Raw genomic sequence first — 20,151 nt, 5'->3', positions numbered from 1 at the left:
ACCGGCTTTTCTGGGCCCGACATCATCTAAGATGGACTGATGTAAAGTGGAAAAGTGTTCTGTGGTCTGACGAGTCCACATTTCAAATTGTTTTTGGATATATTAGACGTTGTGTCATCCGGACCAAAGGGGAAGCGAACCATTCAGACTGTTATCGATGCAAAGTTCAAAATCCAGCATTTGTGATGGTATGGGGGTGCATTAGTGCCAAAGGCATGGGTAAGTTACACATCTGTGAAGGCACCATTAAAGGGGAACAATATCACCAAACCTATGCAAGCGTCAATATATACCTTGATGTTGCAGAAAAAAGATCATGTATTTTTTTTAACCGATTTCCGAACTCTAAATGGGTGAATTTTGACAAATTAAACGCCTTTCTGTTTATCGTTCTTTTAGTGATGACGTCAGAACGTGACGTCACCGAGGTAATACACCCGCCATTTTCATTTTCACTTTCACATTACAAACACCGGCTCTGAGCTCTGTTATTTTTTGTTTTTTCGACTATTTTTGGAACTTTGGAGACATCATGCCTCGTCGGTGTATTGTCGGAGGGTGTAACAACACTAACAGGGAGGGATTCAAGTTGCACCACTGGCAAGAAATCTGCCGCCAGACCCCCATTGAATTTGCCAGTGTCTGCACATTTTACCGGCGATGCTAAGACAGACATGGCACAGAGATGTATAGATAATCGTTGCAAATGCATCTGCAGGTTAAGTCAACAAAATCACAAAGGTGAGATTTGTCGATGTTGTTGACTTATGTGCTAATCAGACATATTTGGTCACGGCATGACTGCCAGCTAATCGATGCTAACATGCTACGCTAATCGATGCTAACATGCTATTTACGCTAGCTGTATGTTCATTTGAAACTAGATACCCGCATTTAATGCAAAACAAACACTTACCAATCGACGGATTTAAGTTGCTCCAGTGTCGCAAGATGCGAAAGTCCTGATCGTTTGGTCTGCACATTTTACCGGCGATGCTAATAAGGCAGCCATGCTATGGGCCACTTCATTAGGTACACCCATGCTATGGCCGAATAGCGTTAATAGCTATTCGCTCAATAGCTTCAATTTCTTCTTCAATTTCAATTTCGATATCTGCCTCCATACTCCGACCATCTGTTTCAATACATGCGTAATCTGTTGAATCGCTTAAGCCGCTGAAATCCGAGTCTGAATCCGAGCTAATGTCGCTATATCTTGCTGTGGTAACCGCCATGTTGTTTGTATTGGCAGCCCTGTATGACGTCACAGGGAAATGGACAGTCGCATCGCAAATAGCAAAAATCAAAAACTTTAAAGCTTTTTTTTTTTAGGGATATTCCGGGAGGTGTAAAATTTTGAAAAAAACTTTGAAAAATAAAACAGGCCACTGGGAACTGATTTTTATTGTTTTTAACCCTTTTGAAATTGTGATAATGTTCCTCTTTAATGCTGAAAGGTACATACAGGTTTTGGAACAACATATGCTGCCATCTAAGCGCCGTCTTTTTCATGGACGCCCCTGCTTATTTTAGCAAGACAATGCCAAGCCACATTCAGCACGTGTTACAACAGCGTGGCTTCATAAAAAAAGAGTGCGGGTACTTCCCTGGCCCGCCTGCAGCCCAGACCTGTCTCCCATCGAAAATGTGTTGCGCATTATGAAGCGTAAAATACGACAGCGGAGACCCCGGACTGTTGAACAACTGAAGCTCTACACAAAACAAGAATGGGAAAGAATTCCACTTTCAAAGCTTCAACAAATAGTTTCCTCAGTTCCCAAACGTTTATTGAGCGTTGTTAAAAGAAAAGGTGATGTAACACAGTGGTGAACATGCCCTTTCCCAACTACTTTGGCACATGTTGCAGCCATGAAATTCCAAGTTAATTATTATTTGCAAAAAAATAAATAAAGTTTATGAGTTTGAACATCAAATATATTGTCTTTGTCGTGCATTCAATTGAAAATGGGTTGAAAATGATTTGCAAATCATTGTATTCCGTTTATATTTACATCTAACACAATTTCCCAACTCATATGGAAACAGGGTTTGTATATACTGTATGACCCCACCAACTGCCTGAATGCAGCTGAGATGTGTGTATATATATATATATATATATATATATATATATAAATAAACATACATACATATATATACATATATACATATATATATATATATATATATACATATATACACACACACACACACACACACACACACATATACTGTACGTCTCTCTCTCACGTACGTACATACATACATACATACATACATATATCCATGCATTTTCTACCGCTTATTCCCTTTAGGGTCGCGGGGGGTGCTGGTGCCTATCTCAGCTACAATCGGGCGGAAGGCGGTGTACACCCTGGACACGTCACCACATCATCGCAGGGCCAACACAGATAGACAGACAGCATTCACACTAACATCCACACACTAGGGCCAATTTAGTGTTGCCAATCAACCTATCCCCAGGTGCATGTCTTTGGAAGTGGGAGGATGCCCGAGTACCCGGAGGGAACCCACACAGTCACGGGAAGGACATGCAAACTCCACACAAAAAGATCATATTATATATATATATATATATATATATATATATATATATATATATATATATATATATATATATATATATATATATATATATATATATATATATATATATATATATATATATATATATATATATATATATATATATATGACATCTCTCTCTCTCTCCATACAGTACAAAAGTTTGGCCACACCTTCTCATTCATGACTATTTACATTGTAGATTGTCACTGAAGGCAACAACATTGTTCATAGTTTTGATGCCTTCAGTGGCTCTTGTAAAAAAGACTTTGGAGTCTTTTTCCCGCCATGTTTGCCGTTTGACATCACTACGCATGGTGTGTGATGGCGTCATGCTCACCCAGAAGAACTGTGACGGGACGGCAAGTGATTCTTAGGAATTGATAAACCGGGAACTGATTCTGAACAATAACAACCGCTTTTCGATACCTAACTCCAAATAAAAGTGGAAACAATCCAGAGTCAAAGAAATGCAGTGTGGAAGAGACAGGATGAGCAAACACACAAGCGCAGACCGAGAGGTGGGTGCCCAAAGGGGTCAAGCAGGAGTACACCCTGAAACCGTGGACAGCACTGCACCTAATAAAGTGGCCAGCGATTCATCTACCGTTTTTACAGTCGCTGTGACAATTAAGCTGTCAAGACGAGTAGAGTCAGCTGTTTCAAAGCCCAAAGGCCCAAAGGAGAACTTCGGTCAGAGTTCTGAGGGGATGAAAACAAGGCTTAGGTGGTGTCAACACATCCCCTTAGAAGGACATGGAGGACCACTGACACCTTCAATTAGCCAGCAAGTCACACACACTGGGCCACCAAAAGAGGCCAGATCTTATTGGTGTGTGTGTGTGTGTGTGTGTGTGTGTGTGTGTGTGTGTGTGTGTGTGTAGACAAATAGATCTTTGTCCAGCCTGGCAGTAGTCGTCCAGGCAATTGGAAAAGAGCCCAAAAAGGCAGAGGAAGAAACACAAACAGCATGACAACAGTGAAGAGTGTTGTGAGGACAGTACTCACTTGTCAGAGCAAAGTCTGGGTTCTCCACCTCCATGCGCTGTAGCTGCGCTTCCAAGTACACCTGCAGCACAAACACAAGAGCTGCAACATTTGGATAATATTGTGTCGCAAGTTATGCTGCCATTAAAGGGAACTGCACTTTTTAGGGGGGGGGGGGGGAAACGCTTGGAAGATGTGGCTAATGGGAGTCATCGTTGTAGTCTTCAAAACCCTCCACCAATGTTTTGATATACACATGGCAAGTAAATACAGTCGTGGTCAAAAGTTTACAAACACTTGTAAAGAACATAATGTCATGGCCGTCTTGAGTTTCCATTGTTGTAGTCATCAAAACCCTCAATCAATGAACAATGAGGATTACCTCCAAATTCTTCAGTACAACCTAAAATCATCAGTCCGGAGGTTGGGTCTTGGGCGCAGTTGGGTGTTCCAACAGGACAATGACCCCAAATACATGTCGAAAGTGGTAAAACAAAGGCTAAATCAGGCTTGAATGAAGGTTTTAAAGTTAAAGTACCAATGATTGTCACACACAAACTATGTGGTGAAATTTGTCCTCTGCATTTGTAGAATGGCCTTCCCAAAGTCCTGACTTAAATGTGTGGACAATGCTGAGGAAACAAGTCCATGTAAAAAAAAAAAAAAAAATTTGGCTGAACTGCACCAATTCTGTCAAGAGGAGTGTTCAAAAAATTCAACCAGAAGCTTGCCAGAAGCTTGTGGATGGCTACCAAAAGTGCCTTATTGCAGTGAAACTTGCCAAGCGACATGTAACCAAATATTAACATTGCCGTATGTATACTTTTGACCCAGCAGGTTTGGTCACATTTTCAGTAGACCAATAATAAATTCATAAAAGAACCAAACTTCATGAATGTTTTTTGTGCCCACAAGTATGTGCTCCAATCACTTTATCACAAAAAAAAGTTGTAGAAATTATTAAAAACTCAAGACAGCCATGACATTATGTTCTCTACAAGTATATGTAAACTTTTGACCACGACTGTATACATAATTTAGTAACATACACCTTCATAACAATATGTAATATGTAGAATATACACACTGCAAGTATATATATATATAAAGTAGTAACAGACACCTTCATAACAATATGTATTATACACACTGCATATATATACACATATGATGTAGCAACAGACATATTTATAACAATATGTAATATGTACAACATTATCGTATTTTGGTAATTTTCAGAATTTTGGCACATTTATTTTCGTTACCCTTGCAGCGCACTTCCGACTTCTGGTAACAAATGTGTCTTCCTACTTCCGGGAAAAAATGTGTCAGATTCAGTCACAAACAACGGATATTACTAGTTTTGGACAAATGAGGGTTCACAACCTTATCTTTTTTATCTGAATATAATGAGAATGAACTACTGCTTCTCAAAGCGAGCACAAAGGAAGAGTGAGCTGTCGGAGCAGACAGAAGCAGAGAGAGTGAGGTGAAAGTGACTTGGAGCTGCAAAGTGGAATTTGAAGCGATGCCATTTCAACATAAATGGTATGCTTATCCAAATAAAACGGAAAAAAAATGTCCCTGGAGAAATGGACCATGCAGACAACTGTCCATTGAGTGAGTCACACTTTATATTGATCATGATAAATGTAGCCCATCATGTGTGTATCATGACAGACAGCATAGTTGGGGACATATCTGCGCTGCTGATCCGACTCCGCTTGGGATGGTTTCCTGTTGGCTCCACTATGGACGGGACTCTCGCTACTGTGTTGGATCCAATTTGGACTGGACTCTCACAGTTATGTTGGATCCACTATAGATTGAACTTGTATCATGTTAGACCCGCTCGACATCCATTGCTTTCGGTCCCCTAGGGGGGGTGGGGAGGGGTTGCCCACATATGCGGTCCTCTCCAAGGTTTCTCATAGTCATCATTGTCACTGTCACCGACGTCCCACTGGGGTGAGTTTTCCTTGCCCTTATGTGGGCTCTACCGAGGATGACATTGTGGTTTGTGTTGTGGTTTGTGCAGCCCTTCGAGACACTACTGATTTAGGGCTATATAAATAAACATTGATTGATTGATACACTGTCTGGCTATCTGTATACAAACAAAACATTAAATAATACTTTGCAGATACTGTAATATGATTGTTCATGTTTTTCACTCATTACAGATTGGTATCCATTCATATTGAGTTTTACATTTCAAACTCAAACATGTTTCGTGTGGACGTAGAAGCTAGCTTATCTCTTGCCATAGTTTGCTATTACTGCTAATACCGTAGCACGCAGATGTGTTACTACGCTAGAAAAATAGTTCCTCAGTGTTCACTCTTACAATAACAATGTTGTATGGTTTGATTTTTATACAGGTTACAGAACGTAAATTAAGTATTGTTGGCGGTTTTATGTTTAAAATTGTGAACAATAGGCAAAATTCCAAAAAAGTGCGGTTCCCCTTTAAAGGCCTACTGAAATGAAATTTTCTTATTCAAACGTGGATAGCAGGTCCATTCCAGGGTTTCCCACACATTCATTTAAAGAATGTGTGGGAAGAATTACGGCCGCCACAAAAAAAAAATTAAAAAAAATCTGGGGGGCTTTTGACTCGCTCGACTGCTCATAAAAGCAATGGGACTCTGTCTGTGAATGGAGCTTGTAGTTACATATTACATAAATATGTAAATATTATAGAAATATGTACATAAAGTGTTGTAATTATATTCCAACTCCGCGTTCTTCTTGGTCATCGCCGCTGCCGCCCCCATCAATAACCCCAAGGAATCCCCCAACCACAAATAGATGCCTGACCTGTGGGAAACACTGCATTCTATGTGTCATATTTGATGATTTCGCGATATTGCCATATTTTTGCTGAAAGGATTTAGTAGAGAACATCGACGAAAAAGTCCGCAACTTTTGGTCGCTAACAGACAAGCCCTGCCTTTACCGGAAGTCGCAGACGATAACGTCACCCGTTGATGGCTCCTCACATCCTCACATTGTTTTTAATGGGAGCGTCCAACAAAAAGAGCTATTCGGTCCGAGAAAACGTCAATTTCCCCATTAATCTGAGCGAAGATGAAAGATTTATGTTTGAGGATATTGATAGCGACAGACTAGAAAAAAAATAAAAAATAAAAATCTAATTAAAAAAAAAACGCGATTGCATTGGGACGGATTCAAATGTTTTTAGACACATTTACTAGGATAATTCTGGGAAATCCCTTATATTTCTATTGTGTTGCTAGTGTTTTAGTGAGTTTAATAGTACCTGATAGTCGGAAGGGTGTATCCACGGGTGTGTTGACGCCAGTGTCTGATTGGAGTCGACGGCAGCTGTACGGACGGCACAAGCTCAACTGATCTCCGTTAAGTGGCGACTTTTTACCACAATTTTCTCACCGAAAACTGCTGGTTGACATTTGGTCGGGATCCATGTTCGCTTGACCGCTCTGATCCATAGTAAAGTTTCACCTCCGGGAATATTAAACAAGGAATCACCGTGTGTTTGTGTGGCTAAAGGCTAAAGCTTCCCACCTCCATTTTTCTACTTTGACTTTTCCATTATTAATTGAAAAAATTGCAAAAGATTCAGTAACACAGATGTCCAAAATAGCGTGTAATTATGCGGTTAAAGCAGACGACTTTTAGCTATGTGTGTGCGCAGCGCTAATATTTCCTAACAGTCCGTGACGTCACGCGTATATGTCAGCATTCCGCGACGTTTTCAACAGGACACTTGGCGGGAAATTTAAAATTGCAATTTAGTTAACTAAAAAGGCCATATTGGCATGTGTTGCAATGTTAATATTTCATCGTTTAAATATAAACTATCAGACTGCGTGGTCGGTAGTAGTGGGTTTCAGTAGGCCTTTAACAATAATATGTTATACATGCAGCATGATCATGCTCTTATAACGCTGACTATCAGCCATGATCAGTCGACTACCTTGATGTCGATGCCACGCGCTGAGGACGAGCCGTCAAAGAACCTGGAGGGAATCCTGGAGGACATGTCAGGTTCATCTCGACCGAAGCCCAGATTCAGGAGGATTTCCTCCGGGTCCTCCTCGTAAAGGTCGAGCAGCTCTGATACACTGTGGAGGAGCGAACACACCATGGTGACGGTCAGGGCCCATTTGATAAAAAAAAAAAAAAAAAAAAAGTGTAGTAGACCTAAGTATTCCTTAAGTACCACAATTAATGACAACATTAAAATACAGTAGTGTAGTAGACCTAAGTATTCATTAAGTACCACCATAATGAAAGCATTAAAATACATTAGTGCAGTACACCTAAGTATTCATTAAAAACAAGACAGATGTTTTATTTAACAAACATATTTAATATTTTGGCCACTGTAACATTACACACAGTTTGAACAGCAACACCGTGTTTGACTTTAGGAAAATAAAACACTGATTCTTTGGCGTACCACTAGATGTAGCGCACTACAGTTTGAGAAACACTGTTCTAATAGTTTAAGCATACACACACTCGTATTATTTTGTACTCACATTTTTATTATGTCCTCGTTTTTATTATAGTTGTATTTATATCCATTAATGCATTTTATTCTTACTCAGTATTTGTTCCATACTGTTAAAATGCTACACATATTTAGGTGAGGGAATATTCTAACTCGTGAGACATCCATCCATCCATCCATTTTCTACCGCTTATTCCATTTGGGGTAACGATATGGCAGTGGTTCTCAACCTTTTTTCAGTGATGTACCCCCTGTGAATTTTTTTTTAATTCAAGTACCCCCAAATCAGCACAAAGCATTTAAAAAAAAAAAGAGATATAGAAGTAAAATACAGCACTATGTCATCAGTTTCTAATTTATTACATTTTTTAACAGTGCAAAATATTTCTCATTTGTAGTGGTCTTTCTTGAACTATTTGGAAAAAAATATATTAAAATTACTAAAAACTTGTTGAAAAAGAAACAAATGACTCATTCACTAAATTGGCCCTAGTGTGTGAATGTGAGTGTGAATGTTGTCTGTCTATCTGTGTTGGCCCTGCGATGAGGTGGCGACTTGTCCAGGGTGTACCCTGCCTTCCGCCCGATTGTAGCTGAGATAGGCGCCAGCGCCCCCCGCGACCCCGAAAGGGAATAAGCGGTAGAAAATGGATGGATGGATGACTCATTTATAAACAAATATTTTTACACATAAAAGTAATCATCCACTTAAAGTGCCCTTTTTGGGGATTGTAATAGAGATCCATCTGGATTCATGAACTTAATTCTAAAAATTTCTTTACAAAAAAAGAAAACTTTAACATCAATATTTATGGAACATGTCCACAAAAAATCTAGCTGTCAACACTGAATATTGCATTGTTGCATTTCTTTTCACGGTTTATGAACTTACATTCATATTGTGTTGAAGTATTATTCAATAAATATATTTATAAAGGATTTTTTAATTGTTGCTATTTTTTAGAATATTTAAAAAAAAAATCATGTACCCCTTGGCATACGTTCAAGTACCTCCAGGGGTACGCGTACCCCCATTTAAGAACCACTGCGATATGGCATTGCCTTCTGGAATGTTTGCAATGAAAAGCCAACAACAACAAAAATTATAATAATTGGCACCAAAGTAGTAATATTTGTGAAGGTCAAATGATTCTGATCTACATTTTATCCTATGACTGATACTAGGGATTGTTTCCTTGATAAAAACACAGTTCAAGTAAGTATTGCAGTAGATAACTAAAAAATGAGCAATGTCATACAAAACAATCTTTGACTAGTGTTTTGCATAATAGTGATATTTTTTTCCCAAAATGTGTAACTGTGACAAAAGCCCCAAAACAAATGTCGACCACAGAGGATGCCCCCCAGCACTGGTGTGAAATACGGACGCATATATTCAACAATTATAAAAACATATAAATAAACATGGTCTCGCACTTATGAATTAACATTTTATCAATTTAATCAATTTATTTAAAAAACATTGAAAGTTTCCCAGTACTTTTTTGGGGGCGGGCTATGTCGTCCAACACTGATTGGTTGAACACAGTTGAGGGCGTTCCTAAAACTTGTTTTTCAAACACAGCGCCGCCATTTACACAATGCTATACGACTTGTTAATTTCTTGTGTGTTTTAAAAACTTGTCGACCGAGAGAAAGAAGAATAAAATGAACTTTTGTGGGCCCTCTTTGTGCTGAAAACAAGGCCACTGGCCTTGACAATATCCCCTCCAGATTCCCCAGGGACTCTGCCACCACCATTGCCCCAATCATCACACACATAATAAATCTCTCAATTAAACAAGGCCAAGTAACAAAAGATTTCAAGATAGCAAGAGTAACTCTCCTTTTTAAAAAAGGAAGCAAATTAGAACCTGGTAACTACCGACCTGTTTCTAATCTCAGTTCAATTTCGAAAGTAATGGAAAAAATTGTTTATTAACAGGTCGATAGACACCTTGCCACTAAAAAACTCATGTACAAATTCCAATCCAGCTTCAGAACTAACCACTCCACTGACACATGCCTTTTCTATCTGACCGACCACACCAAACATGAGGTGGATAGGGGCAATGCTGGACCTTCAGAAGGCCTTTGTCACAGTAAATCACGCTCTACTGTTGGATAAGCTTAAAGCAATCGGATTTGATAAAACCTCATCGAGCTGGATGCAATCTTACTTGGAGGGGAGGAAACAGGTGGTAGAGGTGAAGGGCACCCTGCCCCCCCCTTCACAGTAATATGTGGAGTCCCCCAAGGCAGTACATTAGGGCCTTTACTGTTCCTAATATACGTAAACAACAAGTCATCAGCATGCGACTGTGAATTGTTCCTGTTTGCGGATGATTCGGCGCTGCTGGTATCCAGCAAGGACAAATCACAGGTGGAATATATCCTAAGTGCCGAACTCTGTAGAATTTGCACCTGGCTCGCTGACAATAAGCTATCCCTACACTTAAGTCAAATGTAACCCATCCTATTCAGGTCCCAAATCAACCTTAAGAAAGTCAGTGACTTCACTATTAAAGTGGGTGACATTGTTATCACCAGAAAAGATGAGGTCACCTACCTAGGTTCCATTCTAGAGGCTAATCTTTCCTGTGATGAAATGGCAACCAAGGTAATCAAAAAGATCAACCAACGAACAAGATTTCTCCACGGAATCTCCTCTGGTCAACAAAAGCACCATGAAGATTCTAGCGGGAACTCTCATTCAACCCTTTTTCGACTAAGCATGCACCTCCTGGTACACCAGCACCTCCAAAACCCTCAAATCAAGACTCCAAACATCCCAGAACAAGCTAGTTGTGTTACTTTTAGACCTCCCCCCCAAGATCACACCTAACTCTTACCCACTTCTCCAAAGTGGGCTAGCTCAGGGTGGAGGACAGAGTAAAACAACTTGCACTGAGCCTTGTCTATAAAATTCGCTACACCTCCCTGATACCGAAGTACATGTCAAACTACTTCCAGAACGTAAAGGACCGCCATAACCACAACACCGGGGTTAGCTCCACAAACAATGTCAAACCCAGATTCCGATCTAACAAAGGTCTAAACTCATTCTCCTTCTATGCCACATCAATATAGAATGCACTCCCAACAGGTGTAAAAGAAAACGCATCTCTATCCTCCTTCAAAACCGCACCTCCAGGCATCTACAACCCAAGCCTAATACCATATCCCCCACCACATCTCACTTCCTCGGATTGTAAATAAATGTAAATAATCAAATGTAAATAATTAAATGTATATATTTGTTCTTATGCTTTCTGAGCTTATTATGTTCCCCGCTCGCTGTACATACCCTACGAAGTGAGACCTACACTGTTACAATGTCCATTTCTCAGATAATTGTTGATGACTTAAGTATGCTGATAGCAAACCAACCTAACCCCGCGCCCCAACGCCCTCCGCATCCCACCCCCCCGATTGTAAATAATGTAAATAATTCCATGTATATACTCTGATGATTAATTTGTGTAATGACAGTATTATGCCGATAGTATATATTTGTACCATGAATTGATTAACGTGGAACCCGACTTAAACAAGTTGAAAAACATATTCGGGTGTTACCATTTAGTGGTCAATTGTATGGAATATGTACTGTACTGTGCAATCTACTAATAAAAGTTTTAAAAAAAGAATGCTGATCAGTGGAACTAGCTTGCAGTGTTTTTACTCAGTCTTTAAACTATATGTAGTGCGTTATTGTTTATTATGTTTAAAAACTTAATTCCCATCCGTGAAGCTACTAGAAGTGGACAGACTATTTTAAACATATTTACGTAGGATTATGAAGGCGGACTGGAAGCAACGACCTCAGCTGCTTACTACTCAGACTTTGTTGGATAAATGTGAAACAAAGAAGGCAGCACACATGTGGAATTAAGGTAAATAACATCACATATTAACTGTTTACTTTATTACATGTTGTAAAAGTAGTCATTGACACTCCATTTGTGTAGTTGTTGGCCTCAATCAGAGTGAACAGAATGCTAATGCTAACAAGCTAATGCTAAAGCAGATGTGTTTGTGTTGTCATTTACATTTATTATTTATGTATTGTTATTTACAGATAAACACAAAAACCTTTATTATTTATATATTATTTACAGATAAACACTAAACAATTTAATATTTATAAATTATTTACAGATAAAAACTGACATTATTATTAATTGTTATTTACAGATAAACACTGACATTTATTACCTATTTATCGTTATTGACAGATAATCACTGACAATTATTTATACATTGTTATTTACAGATAAACACTGACATGTATAATTTATATATTGTTATTTACAGATAAACACTGACATTTTCTATTTATGTATTGTTATTTACAGCTGAAATGGACCAAAAGGAACCACCTGACCCTCATGAATTTATCATTAACTGCCTTTCTGACTTTTAGACATTACGGACAAAAGCCAGACTTTTTATGAACAACCTTATTTTTTAAACCATATAATTTCGCATATTATTGCTTTGTATTTCACCTACCGTATTTTACGCACTATAAGGCGCACCTTCAATGAATGGCCTATTTTAAAACGTTGTTCATATATAAGGCGCACCGCATTATAAGGCGCATAGAATAGATGCTACAGTAGAGGCTGGGGTTACGTTATGCATCCTTTAGATCAGGGGTCACCAACCTTTTTGAAACCAAGAGCTACTTCCTGGGTACTGATTAATGCGAAGGGCTACCAGTTTGATACACACTTAAATAAATTGCCAGAAATAGCCAATTTGCTCAATTTACCTGTAATAAATATATATATACAGTATATATATATATATAAAAAATGGGTATTTCTGTCTGTCATTCCGTAATACATTTTTTTTCCTTTTACGGAAGGTTTTTTGTAGAGAATGAATGATGAAAAAACACGAACGGTTTAAAAGAGGAGAAAACACGAAAAAAATTCAAATTAAATTTTGAAACATAGTTTATCTTCCATTTCGACTCTTTAAAATTCAAAATTCAACAGAAAAAAGAAGAGAAAAACTAGGTAATTCGAATCTTTTTGAAAAAATAAAAAAAATAATTTATGGAACATTAGTAATTTTTCCTGATTATGATTAATTTTAAAATTTTGATCACATGTTTTAAATAGGTTAAAATCCAATCTGCACTTTGTTAGAATATATAACAAATTGGACCAAGCTATATTTCTAACAAAGACAAATCATTATTTCTTCTAGATTTTTCAGAACACAAATTTTAAAAGAAATTCAGGAGACTTTGAAATAAGATTTAGATTTGATTCTAAAGATGTTCTAGATTTGCCAGAATATTTTTTGGGAATTTTAATCATAATAAGTTTGAAGAAATATTTCACAAATATTCTTCTTCGAAAAAACAAAAGCTAAAATGAAGATTATTTTTTACAATAAAAACAATAAATTTACTTGAACATTGATTTAAATTGTCAGAAAAGAGGAGGAAGGAATTTATAAGGTAAAAAAGAATATGTGTTTAAAAATCCTAAAATTATTTTTAAGGTTGTATTTTTTCTCTAAAATTGTCTTTCTGAAAGTTATAAGAAGCAAAGTAAAAAAATAAATGAATCTATTTAAATGAGTAAAGACCAAGTCTTTAAAATATTTTCTTGGATTTTCAAATTATATTTGAGTTTTGTCTCTCTTAGAATTAAAAATGTCGAGCAAAGCGAGACCAGCTTGCTAGTAAATAAATAACATGTAAAAAATAGAGGCAGCTCACTGGTAAGTGCTGCTATTTGAGCTAATTTTAGAACAGGCCAGCGGGCGACTCATCTGGTCCTTACGGGCTACCTGGTGCCCGCGGGCACCGCGTTGGTGACCCCTGCTTTAGATGGAGCTGCGCTAAAGGGAATGTCAACAAAACAGTCAAGTCAGTCAAACTTTATTAATAGATTACAAACCAGCATTCTGACAACTCCGTTCACTCATTATTTTCCCCGATTCAATAAACACGTAAAAAACAGTCTGATACTGTTACGGTAAATGAAACGTTCGTGAAATCACAATATAGTAACACTCAAAATAGTGCAAAGCAATAATATATCAATAACTCAACGTTGCTCAAGCGATAATGTCACACAACACAACACACAAAATAAACATGTAAAGCTCAATTTATTAAGTTATTCCTCATCCACTAATTCCTCAAATTCTTCTTTTTCAGTGTTCGAATCAAACAGTTGGGCGAATACGGCATCCAAGTCGGCATCCTAGTCGTCATTAAACGAGTCAGTGTCGCTGCTGTTAATGTTAAATTATCTCGCTGCTGCTCTATTCCCGTGTACTACTGTGTGACTGATCGCCTTGAGTTTAAACTCTGCGTCGTAAGCGTGTCTCTTAATAGGAGCAATTTTGGGGTCTTTACATAAACACACAGAAGCGGCACGCCTCCCGCAGTCATATATCCCAGCATGCACCGCGCGCTTCTTCTTCTACAAGGGAAAATGAAGTTGGCGGCTGCTTACCGTAGAAGAAGCGCGCTTCTTTTACGGGGGAAAATTAAGTCGACGGCTGCTTATCGTAGAATAAGCGGACTTCTTCCTTTACGGGCGAAAATAAAGTCGGTGGCTGCTTACGGTAGTTGCGAGACCTGTTGTGGCTCAATATTGGTCCATATATAAGGCGCCCCGGATTATAAGGCGCACTGTCAGCGTTTGAGAAAATTTGAGGTTTTTAGGTGCGCCTTATAGTGCGGAAAATACGCTACTTACTTTTTAGTAAAATACCTGTAACCTAAAATTGTCTGTTTATTTACATGGTATCAGTGTAGAAATATCATAAACCACTGCTCCATACATCATCAGCCTAATTTGTATTAACTACCTGAACTGTGAAATGTGGCTTAAACACAAACCACAAACTTCCACAGGAACACATGATTCCTGGAATTAAAGGTTCCAGGAACCAAAAGAAAAAAGGCCTACAGTCACCTTGACACCGGTTTTACTCAATATAGTAATGCTCCCTGAGGCTGAGCCAATCAATGGCCACAATACTAAACTCACCTCGTAGCCAATACTACTGTAGTATTGACATGTGTCATTAATTATACTATTGTAGTATTGAGGTGTCATTAAATCTACTACTGTAGTATTGACATGAGTCATTAACTATAGTACTGTAGTAATGACATGAGTCATTAACTATACCATTGTAGTATTGACATGTGTAATTAACTTAGCTAATATGCTTGAAAATGTCCCAAATCCGTATTATTTTCTTAAAGGCCTACTGAAACCCACTACTACCCACCACGCAGTCTAATAGTTTATATATCAATGATGAAATATTAACATTGCAACACATGCCAACACGGCCTTTTTAGTTTACTAAATTGCAATCTTAAATTTCCCGGGAGTTTTTTCTTGAAAACGTCGCGTAATGATGACGTGTACGCTTGACGTCACGGGCTGTTAGGAATATGAGCGCTGCGCATACACACAGCTAAAAGATGTCTGCTTTAACGGCATTATTACACAGTATTTTTGAGATTTGTGTTGCTGAATCCTTTGCAATTTGTTCAATTAATATTGGAGAAGTGAATGTAGAAAGATGGAGTTGGGAAGCTTTAGCCTTTAGCCAAACAAACACACGGTGATTCCATGTTTAAAATTCACTGAGGTGAAACTTTACTATGGATCAGAGCGGACATGGATCCCAACCGAATGTCAACGAGCAGGTTTCGGTGAGAAAATTGTGGTAAAAAGTCGCTTCTTACCGGATATCAGCTGAGCTTGCCCCGTCTATAAAGCTGCTGTCGACTTCGCTAAACACTGCGCGTCAACACACCCGTGGACAAACCCCTCCGACTATCAGGTACTGTTAAACTCACTAAAACACTAGCAACACAATAGAAAGATAAGGGATTTCCCAGAATTATCCTAGTAAATGTCTCTAAAAACATATGAATCCGTCTCAATGCAAATCGCGTTTTATTTTTTTTTTACTCATCAACATTTCAAGTCATCGTCTGCGACTTCGGTAGAGGCAGGGCTTTTCTCTTAGCACCGAAAGTTGCAAACTTTATCGTGGATGTTCTCTACTAAATCCTTTCAGCAAAAATGTGGCAATATCGCGAAATTATTAAGTATGACACATAGAATGGACCTGCTATCCCCGTTTAAATAAGAACATCTCATTTCAGTAGGCCTTTAAGGTAAACATACAACACAAAGAAATCCCAGTCCAAAAGACTGCACTTGAACACAGCACCATAACCACAGCGAACATACACTCCACACCAGCAGGTGACAGCACTTTGACAAACTGACAGACCGGAATCAGCGCCAAACGAGTACCCACCTAGACACGGTGCTGCTCTTCCCGGACCCAGTGGAGTTCATACTTCTTCCTTTTTCCTTGAACTGACTCCTCTTCTGGTTGGCGGCAAGACCAGCGCTGAAGGGAGGAGTGTGGTGGCATGTGAGCGAGCAATAGGCTGGTTTTATGGCATTGAGAAGAAGCGGACTCACCAGGATCCAGTCTTCTTGTTGCCGGATTGAAGATGGTCGGCTGTGGAGACACAGGTCAACACGGACGTTACAGGAAGCGTGTAGGTGCGCACTGTACTGCAAAAGTAGCAGGAAACTAGTCCAAACAGTAAGAGTACCTTGAAAAGAGAATTCTTTCCAAAAGGAGAAAATATGTCCCTATGTTACTGAAAGTGAGTATTTCTAAATCCTGCTTGGTAACTCTTTAGAAACCAAGACAATACCTTTCCCCGTCTTGGTGTGGTAAACAACGCGTTCATTTCCTGGACAGATTATTAATCTCATTCCAAACTCATGATGTACTAAGGTGAGATCACAAGAGATTTTCAGGTTCTCATTGTTTTAATAAGTGACAACCTGTGAGGAGGAAAAGTAGTCCATAGACTTTGACCCGGTTCTTGAATTCATAAAAGGTATATTACATTCACGCTTTTGTATTTACACACCAACATTGACATTTTCCGGATGAGCGGAAGAAGATGGATGGATGGATGGATGGCATTGACATTTGTTTATAATCATTGGACCAGTAATTATATAGTGGGGCTGGCATGATAAGGTGTTGAGGGGGGCGTGAGAAAACAGTACACAAGTCTTCAGTAAGTGTCAATAAATAAAAATATTATCAGGCTCTCAATTGGATCTTAATTTAGGGGGCCGCGAAAAAAATAATCTTGCCAATGGGTGGCTTGACAATGCAGGACAGTGTTACTACGACACATGTTCGCCGTGTCTGCAGAGCGACTCCAGGCCTATGGTTGTAACACACCATATGCACACGTACACCCAAGTACAACGGATCGCTGGAGCAGCACCAGAAGGGCTGCACCTTCGACATGAGATACGTCACCTCCCGCACTCCTGTTGCAAGGATTGTGGGTTCTGTGTCGCAACATGTGTATATGTGCTTATTGTGGGCCCAGACTGAGCCCCCGACCAGTTTTACTTTTAAGGTGCAATGACAATAAACTGCTACAGTTTACCATTCATGTCCGTCTCCGGTGATGTAACGCAGCATTGCATTTGTGTGCGAGAGGAACCTCCACACTTTTGTCCGTCTCTGATGTGTTCGGATTTTTGGGGGAAAGTTCCCATACAAATTTGAGTCGATCTGTTCCAGTGTCAAACCTTTCACTGACTGTTCAGGCACCCTTTGAAGCAGCTAAGAAGTTAAGTTACGTCAAAGCTTCTCAAATAGTGGGGGGTAAGGTGTCAGAGGCAAGGGTCTTCCAGTATTAGTGTCTTTTTTCATTCTTGAACAATACTTAAGCCTTCAGCTACGTGGCAGCACTGCTTGAAATAATAAACAGGTTTAGCTGGGAAGTATGACTAAGTACATAGGTTGACATCCATGAAATACCGATATATATATTTATAATCATTAGACCAGTGGTTGTCAAGTGGGGGTACGTGTACCCCTGGGGGTACTTGAAGGTATACCAAGGGGTACGTGAGATTTAAAAAAAAATAAATCTAAAAATAGCCACAATTCAAAAATCCCTTATAAATATATTTATTGAATAATACTTCAACAAAATATCAATGTCAGTTCATAAACTGCAAAAAGAAATGCAACAAGGCAATATTCAGGGTTGACAGCTAGATTTTTTGTGGACATGTTCCATAAATATTGATGTTAAAGATTTGCTTTTTTACATCACAGAAAAAAGATTGAGAACCACTGCATTAGACCACTACGTCTTAATTAGTGGAGTAGGCCTTTTTTTCCTTTCTGATGTATAGAAAGGATAAAAGGCTCCGTCTTAAAAGCTGCAGAATGTCCTGATTTTCTTTTCCAGCCTGTCGAGGCTCGTCTCACTCAACTGAAATCCTTCTTTTCTCCTTGAATGCCGCGTGTTCTCTTGTGAAGGCCAATTAACACACACACACACACACACACACACACACACACACACACACACACACACACACACACACACACACACACACACACACCTCTCATGCTAAAGCACCTGGTCCAAATCTCAACTTCACTAATTGATTTTCCATGCTATTCATGCATTATGACCGTGGTAATCCTTCTAGGCATCATGTTAGCATCCCACGTGTGTCAGGAAGTAGTAGACTGAGCCCCTTACGTGTCTATTATCTGTAAAGTCATCTGCCGCCTTTGTGCAGGCACCTTCACGCTCACCTTTGTTTTCATTTCAACAACTCTGGACTTGACACACACAAAGCCTTAGCACGCATCTGTGACCACAACTATGAACTCATCCACTTCCACTGAGTTGCACCAAGAGCTTCCACACAAACGCTGCGTTTCATTGACTTTCACCTTGGTCTTTTGAGCGGGTAAGTGCGTTCACACAGAGAAGTACGTAACAATGTAGAGTGCACTGTCAGTAACCGGATGTTGCGCTCCTAATTAGGGATGTCCCGATCAACATTTTTTGGCCCCCAATCCGATTTCGAGACCCCGATCAGATATTTAAAAAATGATTTTTTTTTAATTAATCAGTGCAACAAAATAATACAGATAAACACAATAATAATGCAATTCCGAAACCAAGCCCGGCCCAGCAACATTCAGAATAGCAATCAACAGAGCAATTGAGAGGACACACAAAACAATCCAAAAGTAGTCAAACAAAAATGAATAACATCAACTACAGTATCAATATCAATAAGACTTCCAACATAAAAGTGATTCAAAATTCCTTATTTACATTATCATCACAGCCATTTCTAAAAAAAAAAAAAAAAACATTTAAAAAATGAACAATAGTGTCACAGTGCACACATTGTGTTCAATATTTACCGCAAGGATAAAATAAGTCAGATTTTAGGTTCATTTAATAGTTAAAACAAATTTAAATAATGGATCGCATATTCCAAGAAGTGACTCATTATTATCTTAACTAATTGCAATTTTTTCTACTGATATCATCTCCATATCTTGTATACCAGTCAGTATTTATTATGTGTGAGTATGTGTGTACAGCAGTCAGTATTTATGTGTGTATACCAGTCAGTATGTATTATGTGTTAGTACCAATCAGCATTTATGTGTGTATACCAGTCAGTATGTATTATGTGTGTGTGTATACCAGTCAGAATGTATTATGTGTGTATACCAGCCAGTATGTATTGTGTCTATATCCGTCAGTATGTATTACATGTGTGTATACCAGTCAGTATGTAGTGTGTGTGTGTGTGTGTATATACCAGTCAGTATGTATTGTGTATACCAGTCAGTATGAGATGGACTATCAACATCTATCCATTGTTTTAATATTACTGTTTTTGTTATGATGCATATTGAAAGAAACATGACATTGACTCTTTTATGATACGTTACTAAATTGATGCAGATCACCAAATACACAAGTTTGTAGTGTCATCGGGATGTTTATAATGAGATTGCTTTGACAATAGATTATAGAACTGAAAACATTTTTTTTAGCAAGTAACTAAGGTAAACAATAGTTTTTATGAAGCTTATATTATTAGATGTAGACTTTGCTAGTATTGTTGCAAATTAGATGTATTCAATTATTGGTGTTGAATGCTAAATGCATTCTTTTTATAACCAAATAACTGGGCAGT

At 38.6% G+C, this 20,151-nt stretch overlaps 1 protein-coding gene across 1 annotated transcript in view; it reads right to left on the bottom strand.

The window, feature by feature from the left end:
- itprid2 (ITPR interacting domain containing 2) overlaps positions 1–20,151 on the bottom strand; it is a 67,668-nt gene that overhangs the window by 16,818 nt on the left and 30,699 nt on the right. Inside the window, exons 7-10 of the mRNA XM_061879406.1 lie at positions 16,567–16,606; positions 16,397–16,492; positions 7,535–7,682; positions 3,595–3,655 (exon numbers count right to left, since the gene is read on the bottom strand). Of these exons, the coding sequence (XP_061735390.1) occupies positions 3,595–3,655; positions 7,535–7,682; positions 16,397–16,492; positions 16,567–16,606 (345 nt within the window). The remainder of the gene's footprint in view (positions 1–3,594; positions 3,656–7,534; positions 7,683–16,396; positions 16,493–16,566; positions 16,607–20,151) is intronic.

Source organism: Nerophis ophidion, linkage group LG19, assembly GCF_033978795.1.
Source record: "Nerophis ophidion isolate RoL-2023_Sa linkage group LG19, RoL_Noph_v1.0, whole genome shotgun sequence".
NCBI classification, from domain to species: Eukaryota; Metazoa; Chordata; class Actinopteri; order Syngnathiformes; family Syngnathidae; genus Nerophis; species Nerophis ophidion.
The sequence above is the reverse complement of the archived record's forward strand: the minus strand, read 5'-3'. Positions and strand labels throughout refer to the sequence as shown.